The 23,682-nt window shown below is 48.2% G+C and overlaps 2 protein-coding genes across 7 annotated transcripts in view; one reads left to right on the top strand and one right to left on the bottom strand.

Moving 5' to 3' along the window:
- Window positions 1-3,208, bottom strand: part of RNLS (renalase, FAD dependent amine oxidase) — an 831,746-nt gene extending 828,538 nt beyond the window's left edge. For 2 of the 3 annotated variants that reach the window (XM_069611278.1, XM_069611279.1), the window contains exon 1: window positions 2,496-2,791. In XM_069611278.1, coding sequence (XP_069467379.1) covers window positions 2,496-2,613 — 118 coding nt within the window. In that variant the 5' untranslated portion in view covers window positions 2,614-2,791. Of the gene's footprint in view, window positions 1-2,495; window positions 2,792-3,074 lie in introns of those variants that run through there. The other variant, XM_069611280.1, reaches the window with a different exon arrangement.
- The window catches only part of LOC138472877 (lysosomal acid lipase/cholesteryl ester hydrolase-like), a 661,393-nt gene continuing 640,578 nt past the window's right edge, over window positions 2,868-23,682 (top strand). For 3 of the 4 annotated variants that reach the window (XM_069611276.1, XM_069611277.1, XM_069611275.1), the window contains exon 1: window positions 2,868-3,153. In XM_069611276.1, the coding sequence (XP_069467377.1) occupies window positions 3,014-3,153 (140 nt within the window). In that variant the 5' untranslated portion in view covers window positions 2,868-3,013. The remainder of the gene's footprint in view (window positions 3,154-23,682) is intronic. The other variant, XM_069611274.1, reaches the window with a different exon arrangement.

Raw genomic sequence — 23,682 nt, 5'->3', positions numbered from 1 at the left:
AGAAGACGGGAAGGACCCAATCATGGCCAAGATACGCAATTGGATCAAAGAAGGCTGGCCCAATGAGAAAATGCTGCCGGAGGGCATGAGAGCATATTGGAAGGTGCAAGATGAGTTGTCGGAAACGGAGGGAATAATCATGAAAATGGACCAGATCATCCCCCCCACAGGAATGAGGCGCACCATACTCTGCAGGGCCCACGCGGGGCACCTCGGGAACACGATGACTCGCCGCAGGGTGAGAGAAGCTTACTGGTGGCCGTCCATGGACCAGGAAATACGCGCCATGATAGAGCGCTGCCATGAATGCCTAAACAGTGACAAAAGACTTAAGGTCCGACAAGCGCCTCTCATTCCCACGGAGATACCAGAAGCGGTATGGTCCAAAGTGGGCATTGACTTCATAGGGCCCCTGGAGGCGATGGAAACGGAACATAAATATGGCATAGTGCTGGTCGACTACTTATCTAAGTGGGTCGAAGCCGAGTTTGTCCCGAACATAACCACAGAGACGGTCATAGAGGTACTCACTGAAATATTCCAAAGGGAAGGCCTCCCCAAAGAAGTCGTCACAGACAATGGTGTGCAACTAGTATCCAAAGATATGGAAGCATTTTTGAGAAAGAACCACATCAAACAAAAGAAAGCGGCCTTGTATCACCCCCAAGCAAATGGACTGGTGGAGAGGGCGAACAGGTTCATAAAAGGGGCCATCCAACTGGCAACAGCGTCAGGAATGAACCCCCTCAAAACTGCCAAAGAAGCCATAGCGGCTCACAGGCTTACGCCAAATGGAATTACTCAAATATCCCCATTCAAAATGTTGAGAGGGAGGAGTGCGGCATCCACCCTCATTCCTCCATGGCTGGCGAAAGTAAGGGAAGATGAAGCAGTTGACATGATTGAAGTAGTATGGCGCATGGAGAGAAACAAGAAACGCATGAAAGCGTGGAGTGATGAAAGAAGAAGGACGAAGCAAGCGCCCAACATAAGAGAAGGGGACTGGGTCAAAATCAAACTGCCAAGAAAGGACCAAGCCACGGGATCCCGTTACAGTAGGCCCATAAAAGTAACTCACCAAGGGACCAATCACGTCCGCACGGAAGACGGGCGCTCGTGGAACTTGGAAAGGGTAGCATTATACCAGAGAAGGCAAGAAGAAGCGAGGACCCAAGAGACACCCCACTTAGAAACCGAAAGAGATAATTGGAGAAACGAGGAACAAGAAGCAGAAGGAAGCGATGGAGAAAGAGACACAACCGTAGTGGAACGGGAAGAACCATGTGAAAGTCCTGAACCAGAGCAGCAGAGACCATGCCCTGTAATCAGTGAGAGGCCCCGAAGGGAGCACAGAAGACCGGTGAGATACAATGACTATGTAGTACAGTGAACCCGCTCTGCTTTTGGGAAAAGGGAGGTGTGTAGAGGTATCGCGAGAGCCCCGCTCGCGCGATCAGCTCCGCCCCCGCGCGATTACGGGACGAGCTGAGGACGCGGAGAGCAGCGTCTTCCTGGCTCCTCCGAGGACGGGAATATATTTACGAGTTTTGCCGCGAATTAAAGCCACGGCACCCAAACCCCTGTTGGCCACGTTTGGCCCAGTTAATCCTGGACATTATCTATGCTTCATTGATCCAGACTTGTTGGAAATAAAGTCCTGGTGAAAAACCTGCCTGGCTCCTGTCTTCCTTCAGGCACCATTATACAACAGGGGGTTGCCTACTTATGTTAATTAACTTAGTCAGTAAGGCCAAGGAGCCCAGTTAACGAATGTTTGTAAGCTTGTGTCCGTTACCTTAAGGTGACCTTTTCCACTCAAGATAGGTGTGGGCGTTTTTGTAGTTTAGCCCAAGGACCTGCTGGAAAGCGCAGCGGACGGCCTGCAAAGACAACCTATAACATGCTGTAGTGCATTTCAGCGGAATGTTTGAAAGGCCCAGCCACTTCAGTCCCTGATAGTAAGTAACACGGTGCGATGCAATCTATTCTTTACAAAACACATAAGTGAGACTCAGACAAGGTCCGAGATTCTTCTTTAAAAGTTTGGAAAGCACAGTGGACAGAGTATGTCTAGTAATACTGCGATTTACGTTGCAAAGACTGTGACGAGGAAGACTGGCATTTGGTGTAACGAACAGTACAGGCAAGTAATCCGGCCATTACACGTTGCCCACATTAAACGCGGACTATAAATCCCAGTATGCATAGCAAGAATTCAATGCTGGGCGAGCTACTCGTGACTGGCGTGACAGACAACTTTATGTATGCGATGCCTCTGTTGACAAATGGTGTGGGCGGGTACGTTAATCATGTCGAAAACGTGTGACATTTAAGAAACGTTAGAAGGAAATATTATAGGCTGGTGTCAGGGTGAAATGCAGAATAGATTCAGGTCAATAAAACACACGTTAAACTTATACGGCAGAGTGTTTGCATTGCTTGTAATGGGAGGGGAAATGAGAATAACAAGCAAAGACATGCTAGAGGGCACTGACCTGACCCTCGTGCTTTATCCCAGACCACAATCTGCAGTTGATTTGTTCTCACTCTTTTCAAGAGGTGTGCACAAAGGCTCCCCGTGAGCCCGGCACCAACTATCAACACTCGAGACATTGCAGACAGTGACGACCACAACAGAAAAAGCAAAGCTCGATAATCTTCCCCGAGCTGCTCTTGAACTTCATTGAGCAGAACGCCCCTTAACCTCAGCGTGCTGAGGCTGGCCAACTAACGCCGAGCCCTGGGACTCCCTCCCATTGCAGTGCACACGACTTGGTCACAAGGAAAAGCAGCAGTGAAGCACGCAAGGAGACACACACACACAGCACACGTAGAGCGGCCAGCTAGTCTGAGCGCGGCATTAAACAGGCCACGCTGTCCGGAAAGCCCCCAGCGTGAACACGCAAAAATACAAGTAGGCAGAAAGTGCTAAAAGCCAGAGCAATCCCTTAGTCCATAGTAGGAGGCGTACTGGAGATACGCCCACAGCGTATCGCTTCTTGAATTCTTGCTTATGATTGGTGGAGTGTCATCACCCCAGAAGTTGATGTGGACATTCCCGCCCCTTTCCTTACTGTCTCCTGGCCGGGTTCATTCAGTTGCTGTTGCCAAAACACTGCCGTCTTCCCCACCATCAGAGACAGTAGTAATAAGGTGAGTCCTTGGCTCCTTGCGCGTCCGGGGAGACCTGTAGTCCACGCGGCTTGGCCATCGCTTCCTGCAGCTCGCAGGGCTGCCCTTACAGTGCTTACATGTTATGTAAGTGACTGTGAATGCCTAAGTAGGGAGTGGGACACGATTCAGCTTGGTACCAGTGTGGGGCCGTAGGATAAACTGCGAGAGAGTTCAATGGGTAATTCTTCAAGTGGTTCCAGACTTCCCTCTCTCTCCAGCAGTGACATAACCTTTGCATCCTAACCTTCTCCAGCGCCTGGCGTGCTCTTGGAAACGCGTGCTGCTTATTTCTCACGTGCAGTATTTTCACTTACTGACTGTAAGTGCGCTGTCTTTAACATGTATCCAGGCTTCCAGTTGACACGTAGTGAGTTTATGTTATGCGCTATATGTGATCCGAGTACTTTTGGAAGAATGTCAACATTGGGATGATTCACTTATTGCAAATACAGTTTACGGATTGTTTTATATTGCGGGCAGGTTCTTTTCAACGGAGCGCGCACGTGTCACAATATAATACGCGGGATTAAAGTTTCTGTGTTTACGTTTAATTCTATAAATCTTCCTTTGCATTTCACTACTACCTACACTAACACATGCAGGCAAAGCCAATAGGCCTGGCCGTTTTTGATAAGTGATTAAATAGGTGCTTGCGAGAGTGTCATTTTGTGGGTGGATATATATGGTTGTAATGTAAAGGTGAATAGATGGATACGTGAGTGGAAATGGTTGTTTGGGTGAGTTGTTGAATATTGGTGGGTGGGTGGGTGGGTGAGTGAAAGAATGATTGTAAAAGTGGGTGAATGTGGCTGTATTGATGGGCGGATAGGTAGGCGAGGTTGAATTAGGTAGCTGGACACCCCCTTTTTCGTGAAAGTTCTGCAACTTCCAGAGCGCTACTCTGTTCCGGGTACCATGCCACAGAAAGTCTCTACACACACCATTTAATTGGACAAATAACCCCTTAGGAATCATGTGTGGGAAATTGCTGAAATAGTGCAAGAGCCTAGGGAGAACCACCATCTTAAGCATTGCACCCCGCCCCATCAACGCTAAGGGCAACTTCTCCCAAAATCTCATACATTTGCGGATTTTCTCAACGGCCATCTCGGTATTACGCCTGTGTTCCTCCTCCACCGTATGGCACACATCTATTCCAAGGTAGCGGAATGAGCCCACAGTCCACGGCACCTGCAACACCGGCAACCTTTCCGCAGGGATTCTTTTGTAACTACCCAGCAGGAAAATGCTAGATTTCTGGGGATTCACCGCTATACCGGACAACATCGCATACCTTTCCATCACCTCCAGAATATACTGAAGGTTTTCTTCCGGGTATCTCAAATATAATAATAAATCATCCGCATACAGGGATATCAGGTGCCGCCCCCCCCCCAACCTCGATACCTATCGCATCGTATTGCTGCCTCAGGTATAGTGCCAGAGGCTCCAGAGCCAGAATGTATAACATCGGGGACCAGGGGCACCCCTGTCTAGTGCCCCTGCTAAGTTGCCATCTCTCAGATATCACTGTTCCTGTTCGCACTCTGGCTAGTGGCGCACTATACAGCATCTCCACCCACCTAATTTACCCCGGCCCCATTCCATACTCTCCCAGAGCCGCCAGCAGCCACGCCCATCTGACCGAGTCGAAAGCTTTTACTGCGTCTAAAGACACGATTGCCATCTCTCCTTCATTGTCACAGCCCCATTCGATCACCCAATGGAGTCGCCTGTGGTTGTGAGTAATATTCCTGTCCGGGACATAGCCCGTTTGATCTGGGTGTATCAGTTTGCCAATTACCTTCCGCAGTCTATTCGCCAGAACAGCCGTTAATATCTTGCTGTCCTGGTTCTGCATCGACAACGGCCTGTACGATCCGCAGCTATGCCCAGGTTTATTAGGTTTAGGGAGCGGTATTATGACCGCCTCTCTGAGCGATTCCGGCAACCGTCCCACTTCAAAAGCCTCGTTGAGCATTTCCAACATCGGGGGGAGCACTTCCGCCCCATATGTTTTATAAAATTCACTAGGTAGTCCATCTGCTCATGGGGTCTTACTAGTAGGTAGCTGCCTAACCACCTCCTCCAACTCTCGTATCATATTTATATAGGTGTTGCCCATGCCCATTTTCCCCAGTATTGCAAATAGCATGGACCACTCTACCTGGTCGATAGCTTTTTCCGCATCTATCGTTAAAATTAAATTGCTTCCTGGGTGTTGGTTATTCCCACTTTCTATCAGGTGTGCGATTCGTCTGATATTGTCATGAGTTTTCCTGTTTGGGATGAATCCGGATGGATCTTGATAAATCACCTTGGGGAGTAGGGGTCCGAGCCTGTTCGCCAGGACATTTGTGTAGAGTTTTGCATCTATGTTTATTAAAGCAATTGGGCGGTATGAGCTTGGATTCTCTGTGTCTTTCCCTTTCTTGTGAAAAACCAGGATTATTTTCCTTGTTCATTGACGTGGCTATGTTGGCTGTGTCTTTAAAGGTGTTGAAAAGGATGGGGGATAGAATTCTCGCGTATGTTTGATAGAAGGCTGCAGTGTAGCCATCCGGGCCTGGGGATTTGTTTTTGGGTAGGTCTCTGATTGCTCTTGCTACCTCCTCTGTTGTTATCTGTTCGTCAAGTGATGTTTTTTCTTCTGGTGTGAGGGTTGGAAACGTTATCCCCTTGAGGTATTCAACCTGGTCCTCCTCTTTCGGTTTGTCGGATGTGTACAGTTTCTGGTAGTAGTCTCTGAATATTTCTTTTATCTCTATAGATTGTGTCTTCATTAGTCCGTGTTCGTCTTTTAGTGCTTTTATCGTATGGTATTGTTTTTTCCCTTTTAATTGTCTAGCCAGCAGTTTATCTGCTTTGTTTGATTTCATTACATAGCAGTGTTTTAAGTGGAGTAGTTGGGTTCCCGCTCTTTTCGTTATGAGTGTTTCTAGCTGGCTCTGGACGTGTTGGTAAGCTCTCTTTATTTTCAGAGATCTGTTGTCTGTCATTTCTTCTCTGATCTCTTCCAGTTTGTTTTCTAATTCGTGTACCCATTTTCTGGATTGCTTGTCTTTCTGTGCTTTTAGGGCTATTATTTGTCCTCGTATCAATGCTTTGAAGGCTTCCCATATTGTGATTTTGGAGATGTCGTTTTGTTCAAAGTATTCTGTTATTTTCTCTCTGTTTCTCTCATTGCCGGGTCCTGCATTGTTTCTCTTGGTAATGTCCAGCGCCATAGGCCCGAGCGTTTGCGGATTTTAGGAAGTGTTATCCATAGTGGGGCGTGGTCTGATAGCGAAATCTGGCCTTTTTCAATGTCCTGTATCTCCCCTAAAAGGGTCCCAGAGACCCAGATATAGTCGATTCTTGAACTTGTGCCGTGCACGTGTGATTGGTATGTAAATCCCGGGGTTGTGCCTCTGATTCTCCGCCATACATCATCCAGGGCCATCTTTTTCATTATTTCTTTTAGCAGTTGCGAGGGCATCCCTTGTTGGGTGTGGTTGGGGTTTGAGCGGTCTTCCTTCGGGTTCCATGCCAGATTGAAGTCTCCTGTCAGAATTATTTCTCCTTGTTAGGCGATCCTCGGCACATCAGGCCTCCCCACATCAGAACACTGCTCACATTCCCCCAACTTCTCCACCCCAGCTTCGAGGCTCAAGGGATTCGGTGAACCCACAGAACCGAAAACACCGTACCTCCTTTGGTGTACGGGCTCGATTACAACCTTTCCTGCATTGGCAACTGCCTTGGAGAATACATCGCAGAAGGGGCGGCGTTACGTCATCACGTCGATCATGTGATACGGTGTGGCGTTCCTCACGTGATCTTGGTGGACGTCACATGACCCAGAGACGTCACATGACCCAGGGACACACAGTATAAAGAACTGAGAGGCAGGACGATCATTGCTTCTCAGCTGGCTTCGGACCCTGTTTGGCGTTTCTACTTGCTCCTTGCTACCTCGACCATGGAACTCTATCTTGGACTCTCTTGGACACCCCTTTGTACCTTTGCTTGGAACTCTTTACCTGTTGCCGGATTTTTTCGACTGCACATCAACTTGTCTTTGGATCATCCCTGAGTATCTTGCTGTACTCCTACGCCCAAGTCAAGCCCTATTTTACAGGTGGCCTACCAGTATCCACGCTCACCTGCGGTTCTACCACTCCAGGGACCGCTGTATCTTGTTGAGCCTCGAACCTCCCTACTAGGTTACCTGGGTCTCCCTTACACCTGATAGGTAAGACATTTTAGATTCTTTTGTTTACCTGCTGTATTGTGATTGCCTGGTGCTTAACCTCCTTCCTTCTTGACAGCAGCATCGGTGTTCCAGAGGCTCCGTGGATCTGGGAAGACATCTCTCACCTGTGGCCTCAAGGGTCGCACAGCGGGTTTCTATTTTTTACCCTGTGCGTCGCTTGGGGACGGAGGTCTCATCGGTCTACACGACACTCAAGTCAGAACAGACTGAGAAGCCGTATAGTCGTGTTAGACGATGCAGGGATCCACGGACGAACCCATAACTGCTTTGGTTCAGGCAATTACAATATTAAGGGCAGATATGGCCGCTGCGAACACGGTGATCCATCAAAGGTTGGACACCATACAGAGCGTTCAACACTCCCTTCCTGCAGACCCTGAGTTTGGAGATGGTAGCTCCTCCACTACACCCCCTCCCTTGGCTACTTCTACAGTCCCGACTCCAATAATCCTCCCAACTCCTTCCCCCCTGGCCGCTCCTGAACGCTACCAGGGCGATCCCAAGAGATTCAGAACCTTTGTTAACCAGTGCAAGTTACATTTCTTATGCAGGCCTTTGGCTTTTCCCACGTCCACTGCTAAGGCCGCCTTCGCCCTTTCCCATTTAGCTGGAACAGCTGCCGCTTGGGCTAATCCCCTGTTAGAGAACAATAGTCCAGTTCTTTATGACTTTGATTTGTTGATCCTAGAAATGTCCCGAGTATTCGATACCCGACACAAGGCACAGTCTAGGGATCTGGAGTTGTTGGAATTGACTCAGGGCAAAAGAACTCTGATAGATTACATCACCCGGTTCAATCAGCTGGTTGCGGAAACGTCATGGCCAGAAAATAAGCGGGCGGTGGTCTTTTATAGGGGGTTAAGTAACACCATGAAAGACGCTCTAGCAGTGATCCCTTCTATGCCTACTCAGTATCATGAATTGGTGGATCTCGTCCTGCAGGTAGATGCACGACGATCGGAGCGTAGAGCTGAATTGGGGGCCTCTTCCTCTCCTACTCTTATTAGTACTCCCGCTTCCAGTACTGAAGAACCTATGCAAGTGGGAGGATTACGCAGTCCTATTACAACATCTGAGAGGGAACGTAGAAGGGTAGATAATGCATGCTTTTATTGTGGCACCATTGGACATTTCGTGAAAGAGTGTCCTCGACGTCCCAAGAAGAGTCAGGTTTTTCGGGTGGCTCGACCTTAGAACCGGAGAACAGGTCGAGTGCCCCTTCATCTTCTCCGGGTACCCCTCTTGCCTTTGCTCGCGTTCATCCCATATCCGTAAAGGCTACTCTATGTCCCTCTACTGGCCTTCTTCATGCAGTCAATATCATTATTGATTCCGGGCCACTGGTAATTACATAGATATTGATTTGGCCCATACCCTCAATCTACCCTTAGTGGTAAAAACACGACCGGAACATGTCCAAGCCGTTGACGGCTCCGCGTTGGTTTCTGGTCCTGTTAGACAACAAACTGCACCCCTCTTGTTGAACATCCAAGACATACACACAGAAACCTTAAGTTTTGATCTGATCACCGCACCTCAATTCGGTATCATACTAGGAATTCCCTGGTTACGTGAACATAATCCCCTGATCAATTGGCAAGCAGGCACTGTACTCTTTGAGTCCGAGATTTGTCAGAATTATTGTCTCCCGGTCCATCAAGTCCCTGACACGCCCTCTCGGTTCTTGGGAGCCTTAGCACAACTCACACTGACCGCTGACGATTCAGAAGTCATACAGTCCCATACTGTTGGGGGGTTGATGTCTGGGATTCCGCCAGAATATCGGGCTTTCGAATCAGTTTTCGATCGAGGCTCGTCTGAGGTACTTCCTCCACATAGAACATATGACTGCCCAATCTAATTACTTCCCGATTCCACTGTTCCTTCGGGCAGGATCTACTCTTTGTCTCCTTCGGAGGAACTGGTGTTAAAAGAATATGTACAGAACGCCCTGCGTTTAGGACACATCCGCCCCTCCACTTCACCCGCGGCTAGTCCTATCTTCTTTGTACCCAAGAAGGAGGGGGATCTACGTCCTTGTGTGGATTATCGGCGTCTTAACGCGATCACCAAGAAGGATAGATATCCCATCCCGTTAATTACTCCACTCTTAGATCATCTAACACATGCTTCCATTTTTACCAAACTCGATCTACGCGGCGCATACAATTTAGTACGCGTTCGCGAGGGAGACGAGTGGAAAACTGCTTTCTGTACTCGTTACGGCTTGTACGAATATCTTGTCATGCCCTTTGGCTTATGTAACGCTCCGGCCACGTTCCAACGATTCATGAATGACATTTTCAGGGATATTCTGGATGTGTACATGGTTGTGTATTTGGACGACATCCTGATCTTCTCTCGTGATCTTGATGACCATGTAAAACACGTCCGAGAAGTATTAACCCGTTTAAGAACACATTCCTTATTTGCCAAACCTGAGAAATGTCAGTTCCATAAGACCTCTGTTGAGTTTTTGGGTTTCCACATCACCCCTGGGGCGTTATCCATGAACGAGTCCAAGGTCAAAGCAGTCTTAGATTGGCCAGTACCTCAAACACTCAAGTCCTTGCAGGCCTTTTTAGGATTCGCCAACTTTTATAGGCGTTTCATTTCTTCCTTTTCTACGATTGTAGCCCCACTCACGGCCCTGACTAGTCCTCGGGTACCATATCAGTGGCAGAGAGAACAGCAGGAGGCTTTTGATACTTTGAAAACCGCCTTTACTACCGCACCGGTACTCCAACATCCCAATCCTGATCTTCCGTTCATAGTCGAGGCAGATGCCTCTTCCTTTGCCCTCGGGGCGGTACTGTCACAATCATGTCCTAATACAGGCAAATTACATCCAGTGCCATACCACTCCCGTAAGTTTTCCAGTAATGAGACTCATTATACCGTTACGGAGAAAGAACTCTTGGCTGTCATGGACGCATTCCGTGTTTGGCGTCATCATCTTCTGGGGGCTAAACATCCCATCACAGTATACTCAGATCATCGGAATCTACAGGATTTGGCCTCTTTGAAATGCATAAATAGCAGACCGGTCCGATGGCATCTTTTCTTTTCCTCTTTTGACTTCCGTATTATGCACCGTCCTGGAACGGCACATGGGAAGGCGGATGCCTTGTCACGTTCCCCGGGGGGGGGTCCAATTGCCTACATTCCCTGACACTGTTCTCGGAAAGAGTCATGTGATTTGTCTATGTACTCCCTCATTGTCACTGATAGACTCGGTTCGATCCTGGACTAGTAATCATTCTGATCAGTTGCGAGAATGGGACCCCGTGTATTCTGATGGACTGCCGTTCGTACATGAACGCCTGTTCCTTCCCACACCTGACACACGTAATCTGGCCCTTGAGTGGTCTCATGACGCTCCCTTTAACGCTCACCCCGGACAAGAGCGCACTCTAGATCTTCTCAAGCGCTGGTGTTGGTGGCCTTCTATGAGGCGCGATGTAGAATGTTATGTTAGATCATGCGCAGTATGTGCTCAGGCTAAACATCAAAGGGGTCGACCGATTGGGTTGTTGCTTCCGCTTCCGGTACCTCCCAGGCCCTGGCATACGTTGACGATGGATTTCGTTACTGATCTCCCCAAGTCGAAGGGCTTTGACTCCATCTGGGTGGTGGTGGACACGTTTACTAAAATGGCCCGTTTTGTTCCTTGCAAAGGTATCCCTTTGGCCCCTGTATTAGCGGAGTTGTTTTTTGAACATGTGTTTTATGCTATTCGGCCTTCCTTCGGTCATCATATCTGATCGAGGGTCACAGTTCACCTCTCGGTTTTGGAGATCCCTGACTAAACTATTGGGCATTGATACCAGGTATTCTTCGGCCTATCATCCCGAGACCGATGGACAGACCGAAAGGACGAATCAATCTATGGAACAATACCTTCGTTGCCTTATATTGCAACATCAGACCTCTTGGTTGGCCGCTTTACGGCTTACAGAGTTCGCATATAATAATGCGGCTCATTCAGCCACTGGTTATTCTCCTTTTTACGCCCTCTATGGCCAGCATCCCAAGGTCTTGCCGGTCCCTGATGCTTCTGGTTCTGCGAACCCTGCGGCCACGACATGTCTTAGGGATCTTTCTGCCTTACACGCTAGTACAGTGGTTCATCTCACTGAAGCTAAGGCTGCTATGAAGGCCCGTGTGGATGGCAAACGTCGGGCTGCTCCCCCTCTGGTGGTGGGTTCCAGGGTCTGGTTGTCTTCACGTCATCTTCGCCTAGTGGGTTGTCGGAAGTTGCTACCTCGCTTTGTCGGTCCTTATGTGATATCCAAAGTTGTGAATCCGGTGGCTTTCCGTCTAGTGCTTCCCAGCTCTTGGCGCATCCATCCTGTGTTTCATGTCTCCCTCCTCAAACCTTGTCCCGACTCTGTCCGTCTTCGTACCCCTGTTGCGCCGGTGTCCTTGACCTCTCCTGATGTTTTCGAGGTGTCGGCCATTTTGGGCTCCAGATGGTTTAGGGGTGGGATCCAGTATCTGGTGGATTGGAAGGGTTACGGCCCGGAGGAGCGTTCGTGGGTTTCCGCCTCTGACCTGAACGCCCCTCGCTTGGTAGCCCGTTTTCATTCGGACCATCCTTCTTGCCCACGGGGTCGTGGGCCGTTGGGGAGGGGCTATGTTAGGCGATCCTCGGCACATCAGGCCTCCCCACATCAGAACACTGCTCACATTCCCCCAACTTCTCCACCCCAGCTTCGAGGCTCAAGGGATTCGGTGAACCCACAGAACCGAAAACACCGTACCTCCTTTGGTGTACGGGCTCGATTACAACCTTTCCTGCATTGGCAACTGCCTTGGAGAATACATCGCAGAAGGGGAGGCGTTACGTCATCACGTCGATCATGTGATACAGTGTGGCGTTCCTCACGTGATCTTGGTGGACGTCACATGACCCAGAGACGTCACATGACCCAGGGACACACAGTATAAAGAACTGAGAGGCAGGACGATCATTGCTTCTCAGCTGGCTTCGGACCCTGTTTGGCGTTTCTACTTGCTCCTTGCTACCTCGACCACGGAACTCTATCTTGGACTCTCTTGGACACCCCTTTGTACCTTTGCTTGGAACTGTTTACCTGTTGCCGGATTTTTTCGACTGCACATCAACTTGTCTTTGGATCATCCCTGGGTATCTTGCTGTACTCCTACGCCCAAGTCAAGCCCTATCTTACAGGTGGCCTACCAGTATCCACGCTCACCTGCGGTTCTACCACTCCAGGGACCGCTGTATCTTGTTGAGCCTCGAACCTCCCTACTAGGTTACCTGGGTCTCCCTTACACCTGATAGGTAAGACATTTTAGATTCTTTTGTTTACCTGCTGTATTGTGATTGCCTGGTGCTTAACCTCCTTCCTTCTTGACAGCAGCATCGGTGTTCCAGAGGCTCCGTGGATCTGGGAAGACATCTCTCACCTGTGGCCTCAAGGGTCGCACAGCGGGTTTCTATTTTTTACCCTGTGCGTCGCTTGGGGACGGAGGTCTCATCGGTCTACACGACACTCAAGTCAGAACACTCCTACTGCGAAGTTTTCCAGCTTGTTCAGTGTGTCTTTTATGAAGCCGTCCTGACCGATGTTTGGGGTGTATATTGTTGCTAACGTCAGCGGGCGACTTTCGATCTGTATTTTCGCAAATAGGTACCGTCCTTGCTTATCTGTCATCGTTTCTCGTATTTGTACATTGAGTTGGTTAGCGAATGCTATCATGACCCACTTTTTCTTCTCTTCATCGTTGGCTTGGATTATTTGATTGTACCCCCTTATATGGATTTGTCCTTTTCTTTTCTTCTGTATGTGTGTCTCTTGAAGCATTATAACATCATACCTCTCTCTGGGTAGGAAGTGTTCAGTTTTCTTCCTTTTTACGGGAGAGTTCAGCCCCCTTATGTTGTATGTTAATATTTTCAGCCCCATCCTTTCCTTTGTGTTTCTGATTTCTCTTGTCTCTTACTGTGTGGATCGCAGTTATGTCCATTGATGCCGGTGTTTTGAACATTTCCCCCTTGTAACTTTCCTGCAACTCCCCCCTCCTTCCCCCCCCCAACTTTTTCCCTGAAGAGGGCAATGGGCCCTAAGGTTGCTCGGGCGTATGGCCTTCTCTCCATGTCCTCTAATACTCGGGTCAATGTCTTTCGCAGGGGGTCCTAAAACCTGCTTGTCTGTTGTGGATTCCAAGGGCGTCCCTTGGCTCTGCCGCAGCCTCTGTCGGGATTTGTCCCCTCCCTCTTTTCCTTGCATAATTAGTGTGTCCTTTCCGTCTGTTAAGGCTTGTTCCTTTTATCTTGGTTTGGCGTCTCGATCGTTTGTTCTCTGTTTGCCAGTCCCTCTTCGCCCGGCGTTCAGTGTGGTTCCTTATCTAGTGCTGGTTCATTCACCTGGTCTTGCATGTTTAGTATCCTGAGACCCTCCTCACATGTGGTGATACGATGTTGCTTCTGCTCCCAAGTGAAAATAAGGCCAAATGGGAATGTCCATTTGTAGCGCACCTACTTCTCTGTCAGATGTTTTGTTATCTGGGCCATCTCTCTGCGTTTCCTGAGCGTGGATTGCGCTAGATCCTGGAAGAGCTGAATTTTTTTGCCATTCATTCTTATCTGGTCTACAGATCTGGCTTTCCTTAAGATTTGCTCTTTTTGCCTGTGTTGTGACAGCGCCACTAGAACATCTCTTGGGCGGGCTCCTGATTCTCCCGCTCTATGGGGGCCGACTCTGTGTATTGTCTATCAGGATTTCTTCTCGTGGGTCATCCGTAAGTATGTCTTGGAACACCTGTTGAACTGCCGTGCGGAGGTCTTTATCCTCGACCGATTCCGCCATATTTTTGATTCTTATGTTTGACCTACAGGAGCGATTTTCTAGGTCTTCACATTGGATTTCTAGTTCTTGGGCCAGTCTTGCTAGTCGTTCTTGTGCTTCCGCGAATTGAAATGTTTCCTCGTCTATGTTTTGGACCGTTCTTTCCAGTTGGTCCGTTCGCTCCTCTAAGTTTCCTATTTCCTTTTTCAGTTCCAGGATTGCTTGTTTCATGTCCCCTTTCATGTCTTCGAACTGTGTTTGCGTAGAGGATATGAATTGGTCCTGGAATTCTTTGAACCACGTTTTCATACCGTCTTTCGTGGCCATCTCTGTACCTCCTGTCTGCTCAGGTAGCGTCTTACCCTTATCTTTTTGTGCGTTTACTTTCGGCGTCGCTCCTTTGTCTGGTACCCAGAGTTGGAGCAGATCTTGATCTTGTTTGGCCTTGTTATTGGATGGCTGTGTCGCCTGTTGCCCTTGACGGGTTCTGGATTTTGACATGTGAGTTTTCGCTGTGGTGGACTTGGTGATGCAGTTGTTCTACCGCTTATGCTCGCTTTTAAGGGCTTCCGGCCCTGCCTGCTTCTGCTTGTTCCTGGCTGGGTTTGTGTGGGTCTTTACCCCTGGTGGAGGCTAGTGTGGCTTTTCCTCCCAGCGTGTGCCCTATTGAGTCTCGGGGCGTCCTATGAAGGGGAGTCATCTTTCCTGTCTACTCCCTGTGTTCGGGGTCCCTTCTTATTCTTAGCGGGGGGAGGGCTGCCCGCTTCTGTGATCGCTTGAGTTCTCCTTGTTTGTTTTTGTTGTTTGCTTTCTGCAGTGTTCAACTCCTATATCAAGGTGGTCTCCCCAGTGGCCTGGTTTGGCCTCTGCTGGCTCGTTATGTGGCCTAGGACGTTCCCTGCGGCCTCTTTGTTGGCTGAATCTCCCTTTCAGGTGAATTCCCCTGTCCCCGGATCCCTTGCTGTTGTTACTGGGACCGGAGCAGGGGGCGTATGTCTGCCGTTGGAGCAGCGTGCCCTCCCGCCGTCCCTGGTGGCTTACCATAGGTTTTCCCGGCTCCTATCGGCTGTGGAGGCTGTCCCGTGTGCTCCGTTAATGTCCCCTCCAGCGGGAGATGTATCCGATGCTGCGTCCACTTTCTGTCTTCTGCGGCAGTGTTCTCGCTCCGTTCGCCATGCCGGGCGGGGGGGCTCTTTCCCGTCTGCTGTTGCTCTGTGCGAAGGGCTGTGGGCCGCCTCCTCTGCTTGATGCGGCTCAGGTGTGTGCCACCAGTGCTCCCGCTTTAGGGCTCTGTGGAACGCTCCGCTGGCTTCAGCACTTCAGGTCTCGCGTCGTGTGTGCCGGTTGCTGACCTCAAGGTCAGTGTCGCGTGTCAGCGGCTCCGCTTCAGGGCTTCTGGTGTGCACGGAGTCTGCTCACTTGGGGGGGTGAGAGGAGGTGGTGGTGTCTCGCTGGTATTGTCTCCCGTGGCGGCTGCACACCGGATGTCCCGGGCCCTCTCTCCGCTGGCTGTATCTGTTTGGAGCGGCCTCGTGGGTGCTCTTCCTCTCCTTACAATCAGTGGGGCTCCTCCTTCCTATTAGAGCGGACTGGCACTGCCTTTTCGATTTCTCCTTTTCTCGTTATGCCATCTATGGAGAACCGCTCCGAAGGGGCCGAATGTCTGCTTCTTTGTGTTTCTTAGTTGTTGTGGCCCGAGCCGGGGGACGGAGCTGCGCTCACGCAAGTCTACCCGGCTCGGCTGCCATCTTGAAATCAAAGTTGTAGTATTTTCATCATCAGACCTCTTTATTAAAATAAAAGCGGTTGGATACAGGCCTCTCTGTCCCTATCCTAAAGAGAGTTTCCCTACCTAGAAAACTAAAGCTCAGCCTGTTTTCATGTCCTCAAAAACACTAATCTGACCCTCACACTAGAAATGAGCAACTGAGGATGCAAGGAAACGTCTTACTTATGTTTGGCGAAAAGTGTTGACAATTAAAGTAAGTAGATAAATCCAACAGAAAGTCTTTTCTGAGGAGAAACCTTTCAATCCAGAGGGTGGTTCCCTGCCCCTGGATATTTTGGTAGGATGGCAAAAAGTATCTGTCTCAGACAACAGTTTCTTAAGGATGACAAAAGTGTCTATTTCAAACAATAGTTCCTTAGGATGGCAAAAGTGTCTCTTTCACAACAGTTTCTTTAAGGATAGAAAAGTATCTCTTTCAAACAACAGTTAATACTCCCCTGCCAGGAATCCCTTAGAAGGTTCTACAGATCCCCTGGTATACTCTCATGCCAGATGTCTTGTCACAATGTTTCATACTTCCATATACTTTGAGTGGATTGGCTGGTATACTCCCCTGCCAGGTATCCCCTCTTTCTGAGGCTTGCAGATCCCCTGCCAGGTATCCCCTCTTTCTGGGGCATGCAGATCCCCTGGTATACTCTTCTGCCAGGTATCTTCCATCCCCTCCCCAAATCTTCACTGCCCGATGTGCTCCTTTCACCAGGACTACTTCTCTGTTTCACTGTCCTTTAACATAGCACAGTTGTATTACGTCACTTTGCATCCACTTCGTTGGCTTGAGTTACTACTTGTTTCAACTTTCCTACATTGAAATCTCATGCATGCAGGCTTGTTCAAGTTCTGTCTTTGTATTTTACTTAGTCGATATTCTTAATTGCTTGCATGCCTGTCGGTATGCCCTGTTGTCCTCAATGGCTCTGGGCAGACTCACTGGTGTCTTGCAGCGTTCCCGACCCATGGCACGTTGCTATGATGAAGCTTCCTCTCTGGGACGGCCTCCCTCTCACTGCAGACCTTCCTTCAGTGTTCCCAACAGTTCTGCGCATTCCTGCCAGCTTCTCTCCGTGACAAGGACCAAAGGCATCTCCATCTCAGCAGGACCGTATCCGCGGTAGCTCTGCTGCTGCTCCCGGTGCTCCGACAGTCCTCCCACGGTGCTCTCAGCGTCTCTTCTGGCCTTGCACCACACCGCTCACAATGGCGAGCTGCTGCCTGCCTTCAGGATCTCTGCCAGCATGGTCCTCTACCGTACAGCTTCCTTCTCTAGCTCTGCCTTCCTCTCGATGAAGCAACTAGTCTGCATATTCATCCTGGTGTTTCTTTCAATCTATTTTTTTATTTGTTTATTGGTAATAGGCTGAAAATGACATAGCATCATTCGGTCAAGGTTACAGTGAAAGTCGATGTACATGTAAGGTGTTTCTCCCATTGATTATGTATGAAGGAGTGAGCGGCAACCTGTATGGGACCTGAGCTGGGGGTACTTGCACCTGTGCAAATGAAAACCCAGGGGATAAATTGTGAACCATCATGTACTGCCCTATTGCACACCTCAGTATATTCATGGGGATAGATTGAGGGGGATTGGGCCCTATCCTATGGTCGGTTAGCCCTGGTGACTAACCGTTGCACCTGAGAACCTAATGAAATGAACAGACACAGTCTTAGTTAATTTGCAATGCTTGGACAACTTTGTTTTTATATAACTGCATGGGTAAAGCCAGGTTCTCCTTACAACATTTGCACCTTTACACCTCTATGCCCTTAGAGTGGGGCGCTCTCCATTCATACATGTAATAAGTCATTAATTGACATCATAATAAATAATTAAATAGCATTGTAAAGGAGGAAACGGGCAGCCAGGAGTGTGGAACTTAAAAGAGCCTTTATTCGGGATAAACATTTTTTTAAAAAAATCTATATCCGGGTTCCAAGATAGATTTCTTCTTCTTCTTCCTGTAGTAAGGGTGAGCCTTCAAAAATTGACAGCTAGTCCACGTATGCCCAGAGGGTCTCGGGTGCAGCTCTCTCTCTCTCGATGTCCTGCAAGAGAGTGGAAAAGACACACACAGTCCGTCAGTTGTTTCACCCTTATATAGGGGCTGGAGTTGGGTGGACCAATCAGGGAGGTCTTGTACTGGTTGTCTATAAATATCCCCATAAACCCCGCCCCCTTCCTCTTTGATCGAAGGTTGCCATATTGCCTCGGCCGTCAGGGCCGGGATACTACGGGGAATCCTGGCTCCCAAGTGAGCTGACACCGCCGAGGTACTTGGAACGCTGTTACTCAATACAGAAGGTGAGCGATGGGTGAGTACCCGTGAAAGGTTTTCTGCTTCATGTTTGTCTGCTATGTATTCCTGCTGTACTGGGAACCGAACCGTGGGGTAGGTATCCGACGGTTGCCTGGGAGTGTGTCCAACCCAGTTATCCTGGGTCTTGTCGTTCCGCTCGTCGGGAAACGTATTCCCAGGGTAGATATAAGGCAGGGGAGCGGGTACGGCCGGGACACTTTCAGTTGGTTCTCCTGTGACTCCACCTGCAGGGGTCTCGCAGCTGTCGGCCACATGGTTGTAGAACCCAGGATGCCACAGACATTGTTGTTTCACTCTCTCTTGTTGGGTTGCACCGAGTGGGCTCTCACATTGTCTTCCTTTTATATCGCGACGTTCTGATTCTGACATCCCCTCCGTTGGGCCTTTTCCCCTGCATTCCTCCATGTTCAGTTCACAAGCATCCATCAATTCGGTTACCTGGGTAGATGGGTGTTTGGATGGGGATATGTCATAAATAAATAAATGGCTAGGTAGCAAGAGTTCATTGCCATCCGATAAACGATTACATGGCATCAATTCAGTGCTCTGGGCGGATGGGTGTTGGGCGCAAATTAATTCACATTTGACAGTAAACCCGGTCACCACCAGAACCCGTACACCCCTGGTAGCTGCAGACTGCCACATAGGCTCACGACACCTTGGACACAAACGAACAAGCACCGTCAGCCTAAACATGGAATTACCCAACCACTTCCCCTTTACCGGTGGGGTATGTAATCTGTCCTAAAGGAGACACCAGAATGCCATCTGGCAAAACCATCCTTTCCCTTCAAATGTCCCCTTACCACCACTTCACTATCCCAGTGAAGGATGTGAACTGTCCCACAGAGTGGTTGCGCAAAACAGGGGTAATGCGCTGTGGTCAAAAAAAGAAACGGGGGCCTAGATGGACGCTCATCTTTAGCACCCTAAACTGGGCTGAGGTAAACTACCTCATCAACACTTCAGGAGGAGCACAAGCAAAATCAGGCTGCTCTGCGCTCCCCTCTTGACAGGACCTCATAAGAACAGACAAGCCTGTCTAAAAAAAAACGAATGAGCGTAGGTACATCAAACGCTGTATATAAAAAAAAAAAAAACAGTTCCTCTACCTCACACGTTCCCACTCCTACCTCGCAGCTAACGCACAACAAAGGAGAAAAAGACTCTGCTCTATCCCTCAGAGTGGTGCCGGTACTTAGTACAGCATCAGCCAACTTTCTCATACGGCTCCCCACCACAGCAGACCCTCTCAACCCTGGGTAGGGGAGAGAGAGAAAAATGCTGGCCGGGAAAGTGGATAGCCTCAGGGAACGTCCCTTCACAGCAGAGGACCTATCTGCCCTGCGTGATTTCCTGGAGATTTCTCCCTCCGGTGTCCTTCTCGTGTCTCCCATCCTCCGAGGATTCCCTTGTGATTTTATTCCCCACAGTGAGCTTCCACCTTCATTCCTCTGAAGGGGCGCTCTCGTCAGCACTGAGGTGAAATCGCCTCACAGAGCTGCCCACTCCCCCTACTGGTGGAGTGTACCATCTCCAACCCTCACGCTGGCAGACGCAAGGGAGAGAAAAAGAAACAAACCTGCCCGCCAAAACAAATGTGCACACACAGCCCCTCCCCACACAGAAACTCACAAATAATGCAGGTTAACATACAGATAAAGCATTGACTGCATTGCAGCAAAGTAAGAATACAGTCTACCATAAATACAAACAAAACAAAAGTCAAACTCTCCAGGCATAACAACTGGGCTCTTGTACAAGGTATTGTGTGGAGATCAGTATTGTATAAGCGGGGTGGCGACATGAGCACATTAGGGTGATGTGAGAAACCTGAAGGTGTCTCACTTAGTCCCCGGAGATCTGTCATCCAGGTGGCCAAGACACGGCCATCGCTATTGGATCCAGTTCTTGGGGGTGGACCAGTGCGAAGGATCACCTGGATGAGGGGTCTTCAGGGAGTAGAAGTGGGAAGATCGGACTTCACCATTAGAAACATTGAAGTCTGCCAGAGAGGACATCCAATACTTTCCAGGCGTCTTCTCTCCCGATTGGTTGAAACCGTGCTGATTTATTCATTAAAACACTGCAAGATACGCAGCACACACACCGAACAGGCCATCCCGCGACTCTTCCCGTCCTGATGAAGACCCGCCCAAGATAGGCTCATACAGTAGCCTCTGACGGCCGAAACACACCTGTGTAGACTTTTCTAATCCCACTTCTTGTGTCAATTGTCAACACTGTTTACAACACCTCAATATTTTGTCTATTAATTGTATTATTTGTTCAGACCCCCGTTATGTTCTTTGTGCAGCAGGAGGTAACTCATTGCTTTTAGTTGATGTGCACAAAAAATTGAGCCGCAAAATGACTCAAATATGTATGTTTTACAATATTATGCATTTGGTTCATGTTTGGCCACTAAAGAGATGTTCTATGAATTTTGTGTGCTACTAGACCACTAGGTCTTTTTCTTTTGAATATAAACATATATTGTAAAAAGGGAGTGTCTAGTATGTTATATTAATAATATTCTTGGTGCAATCAAATAGGTGAGTCCGACCCTGTTCACTTTGTTTTTGACTTGTCACACAGCTGACATGTTCCCCCACCATAGTGGCACTAACTGCACTAAGCACTGCTCCAGTGATGACTTGTCACACATTTAGATTTATTTCCTGAGCATCCATTGCTTCTATGAGATGCATCATTTTGTGATGGGGAAATCCGTGATCTGCTGCAGTGAAATGCCCCTGTTTACCGTTGGGCCACCCACAGCAATGCAATATTTCACTTGTTATTGAACAGAAATGTTTTTAAATCCTATGTCTTTTGTGGTGATTATTCAGTGTGTCGTGACTAATCCCGGGCTGCCCTTTCCCACGAGGCTTGGAAGGTGAGGCTGCTGCCCATTAGTCCCTGTAGGCATGGTTTAATGCAGGAGGACCAATAAAAGGGAACACAAGTATTTAAGTTTAAGTTCTTCATCAAAGGCTGATCGCATGTACCTAAATTTGTTTCTAAAGTGAAACCTGACACTTCTAACATTCAGAACAAATACTTTGTGGTTGTAGAAATTGTTGAAATCACCAGAAGAACAAGCGTTACCAAGCCAGTAGAGAGATCCTTTCTAAATTGAAACAAGTCCAATTAAAATCTAAATACCGATGTTTTGAAGTTGTTAAAGCTCTTATAAACCCAGAGTCCTCTGATACAAGGCTGATAAGGTTATCCAAGGCTGGAAGTGTGGCTATACAGCTTTGGGGTAACTACTGGAAACAAGATGCGCATAAAGCTGGGGAAGAAAGCTGGGTGCTTGTTTAAAAGAACTTATCAACAATCTGTGAAGCTGAGACTGTTGAAGCTGAGACAGAGAAGCAGTCTAAAAGCCAATGCAGATTTCTTTGGGAGCTGTAAAACAGACGGAAGAGGCAAAGAGGTTGCCCTTTCTTATGGCATAGGAAAGAACAGTGCCTTGCCTACCTGTGGAGGTCAAAGAGTCTTGTCTAAATTGCCTAATACATTCTCAAAGTATCAAGTTGCAGCAGAACCAGTAGAATTGTGGTAGTCTACAATTTTGTCAGAACACTTTATATGGAATGTAGTTGAAGTAGTAGTAGACTCTGAAGCAACAGAGCCTGCTTTCAGAGTTCCATTTGCTGAAGAGAGTTGTCAAGGAGAAAGCAACCCCCTTAGAAGAAGCATCCTGACAAATTATATTAAAGATGCTGCAGAAGTTACAAAAGAAGAACCGTTGTTGAAGCAGAAGTGTTACTTTAGAAGTGGTACTTTTATTTTGAACATCAATTCTGTCCTGGAAGAAAGTTATCCAGGATTACCATTGGTGCTGTTTTCTTTGTGGAACTTTGAAAGGGAACTTTTGAACAAATGAAGAAGGAACTGTTACAAGTGGATTTTTGTTTGTGTGAACCTTTTTTTGGACATTTTCAAGAACTGATTTAACACTTCACTTTTCTTTGGGAGAAATTAACTTTGGACATTCCTGTGGAATGTGGTCTACCTTGGAAGTTACCCAAGACACTGGTTATTTGGTAATCTTTTATTTATGTTGCTTATTCTTTGTTTTGTTGTTTAGTGTGAGGGCCAGTTTTGTGTATGCTAGGAGATTTTCTTTTAGATTCTAGACTAGTAGGTAGGCAATTCCCTGGTAGTGTAGGCTTAGTTAGGTTTTCTCTGCATTTTCTGTTTAAAATAAAATGTCAAATACTGAGAACTAAAAGCAGTTGTCTGCCTCGCATTACTGACCCCTTACAGGTGCCTGACCCACGCATGAAGGTAAAGGGGGCACGGGCGTCTCGTTGGCGATCCGAGGCGAGCTGCTGATATGTCAAACATCCGGGGAACACTTCCTTACGCAGTGGTGTCCATAAGACCACCAAAGAAGGGTCGGGGACCCTAAACAACCTAAAGTGGGTATTCAAGGAAAACGGCCTTACTTCAGTGGCGTCCATAAGACCACCGACCACTAGATATGGTTCTAGGACCCAAAGAAACGTGAATTATAGCCTCAGCAAGGAGAACAGTATACTCAATGAGTCTATATTCACCTCAGTTGTGCATCAAGAGTCACCAAACCCATGAGAAGGGACTGGGGCATTGTTAAACTCTGGACAAAGAGCCCAAGTGAAAGGCCTAGAGTGAGTGACCAACAGAGGGTACATCTCCTCTACCAGGAACCCAGGGAAGGGAGTAATTCCCCCTATTGTAAATTTTGTGGACATTATCTTCACGTAAGCTAGGAGAAGGGAGTCATTCTCCTGCCAAAGAGGACACCAAGATTGTTTAAAGCCAAGTCACGAGAATACCAGGGGATGGGAGTCATTCCCCCCTGGTGCTGTTTTTTTCAAGAAAAGGCTAAACCAGACAGTAGAAAGGAGTAATTCCCCTGTCCCAAAAGGACTTGTGCCTACGTCCGGGGAAGGGAGCCATTCCTCTCGACAAGTTGGTCAGGAAAGGACCTTTGTTCTACGCCAGGGGAAGGGAGCCATTCCCCCTGGTCATTTGTGTTTCAAGAGAACTCTTGTCTGACAACAGGGCAAAGGAGTCATTCCCCCCTGACCAACTTCTGTCAAGAGAAATGTATTGTGCCTCCATCACCCAGCGAGGAGGGAGTAATCCTCCTAGTAAAGGAACTTTGTGTTGATTTAGAGTAATCTTAGTTGTAGAGTCCAAGGAATAGAAGTAGGATTTTGACACAGGACGGTGCAGTTTAAGTTTTACACGGACATTCTGATAGCCCCTTTAGTTTATATTGAGGCCGGGAAAACCCGTCTTGGAGATTTAGATAGGTATTTGAACCTCAAATAAAAG

Source organism: Ambystoma mexicanum, chromosome 8, assembly GCF_040938575.1.
Source record: "Ambystoma mexicanum isolate Mex_15411 chromosome 8, UKY_AmexF1_1, whole genome shotgun sequence".
NCBI classification, from domain to species: Eukaryota; Metazoa; Chordata; class Amphibia; order Caudata; family Ambystomatidae; genus Ambystoma; species Ambystoma mexicanum.
This window is presented reverse-complemented; position numbering and strand designations above follow the sequence as displayed.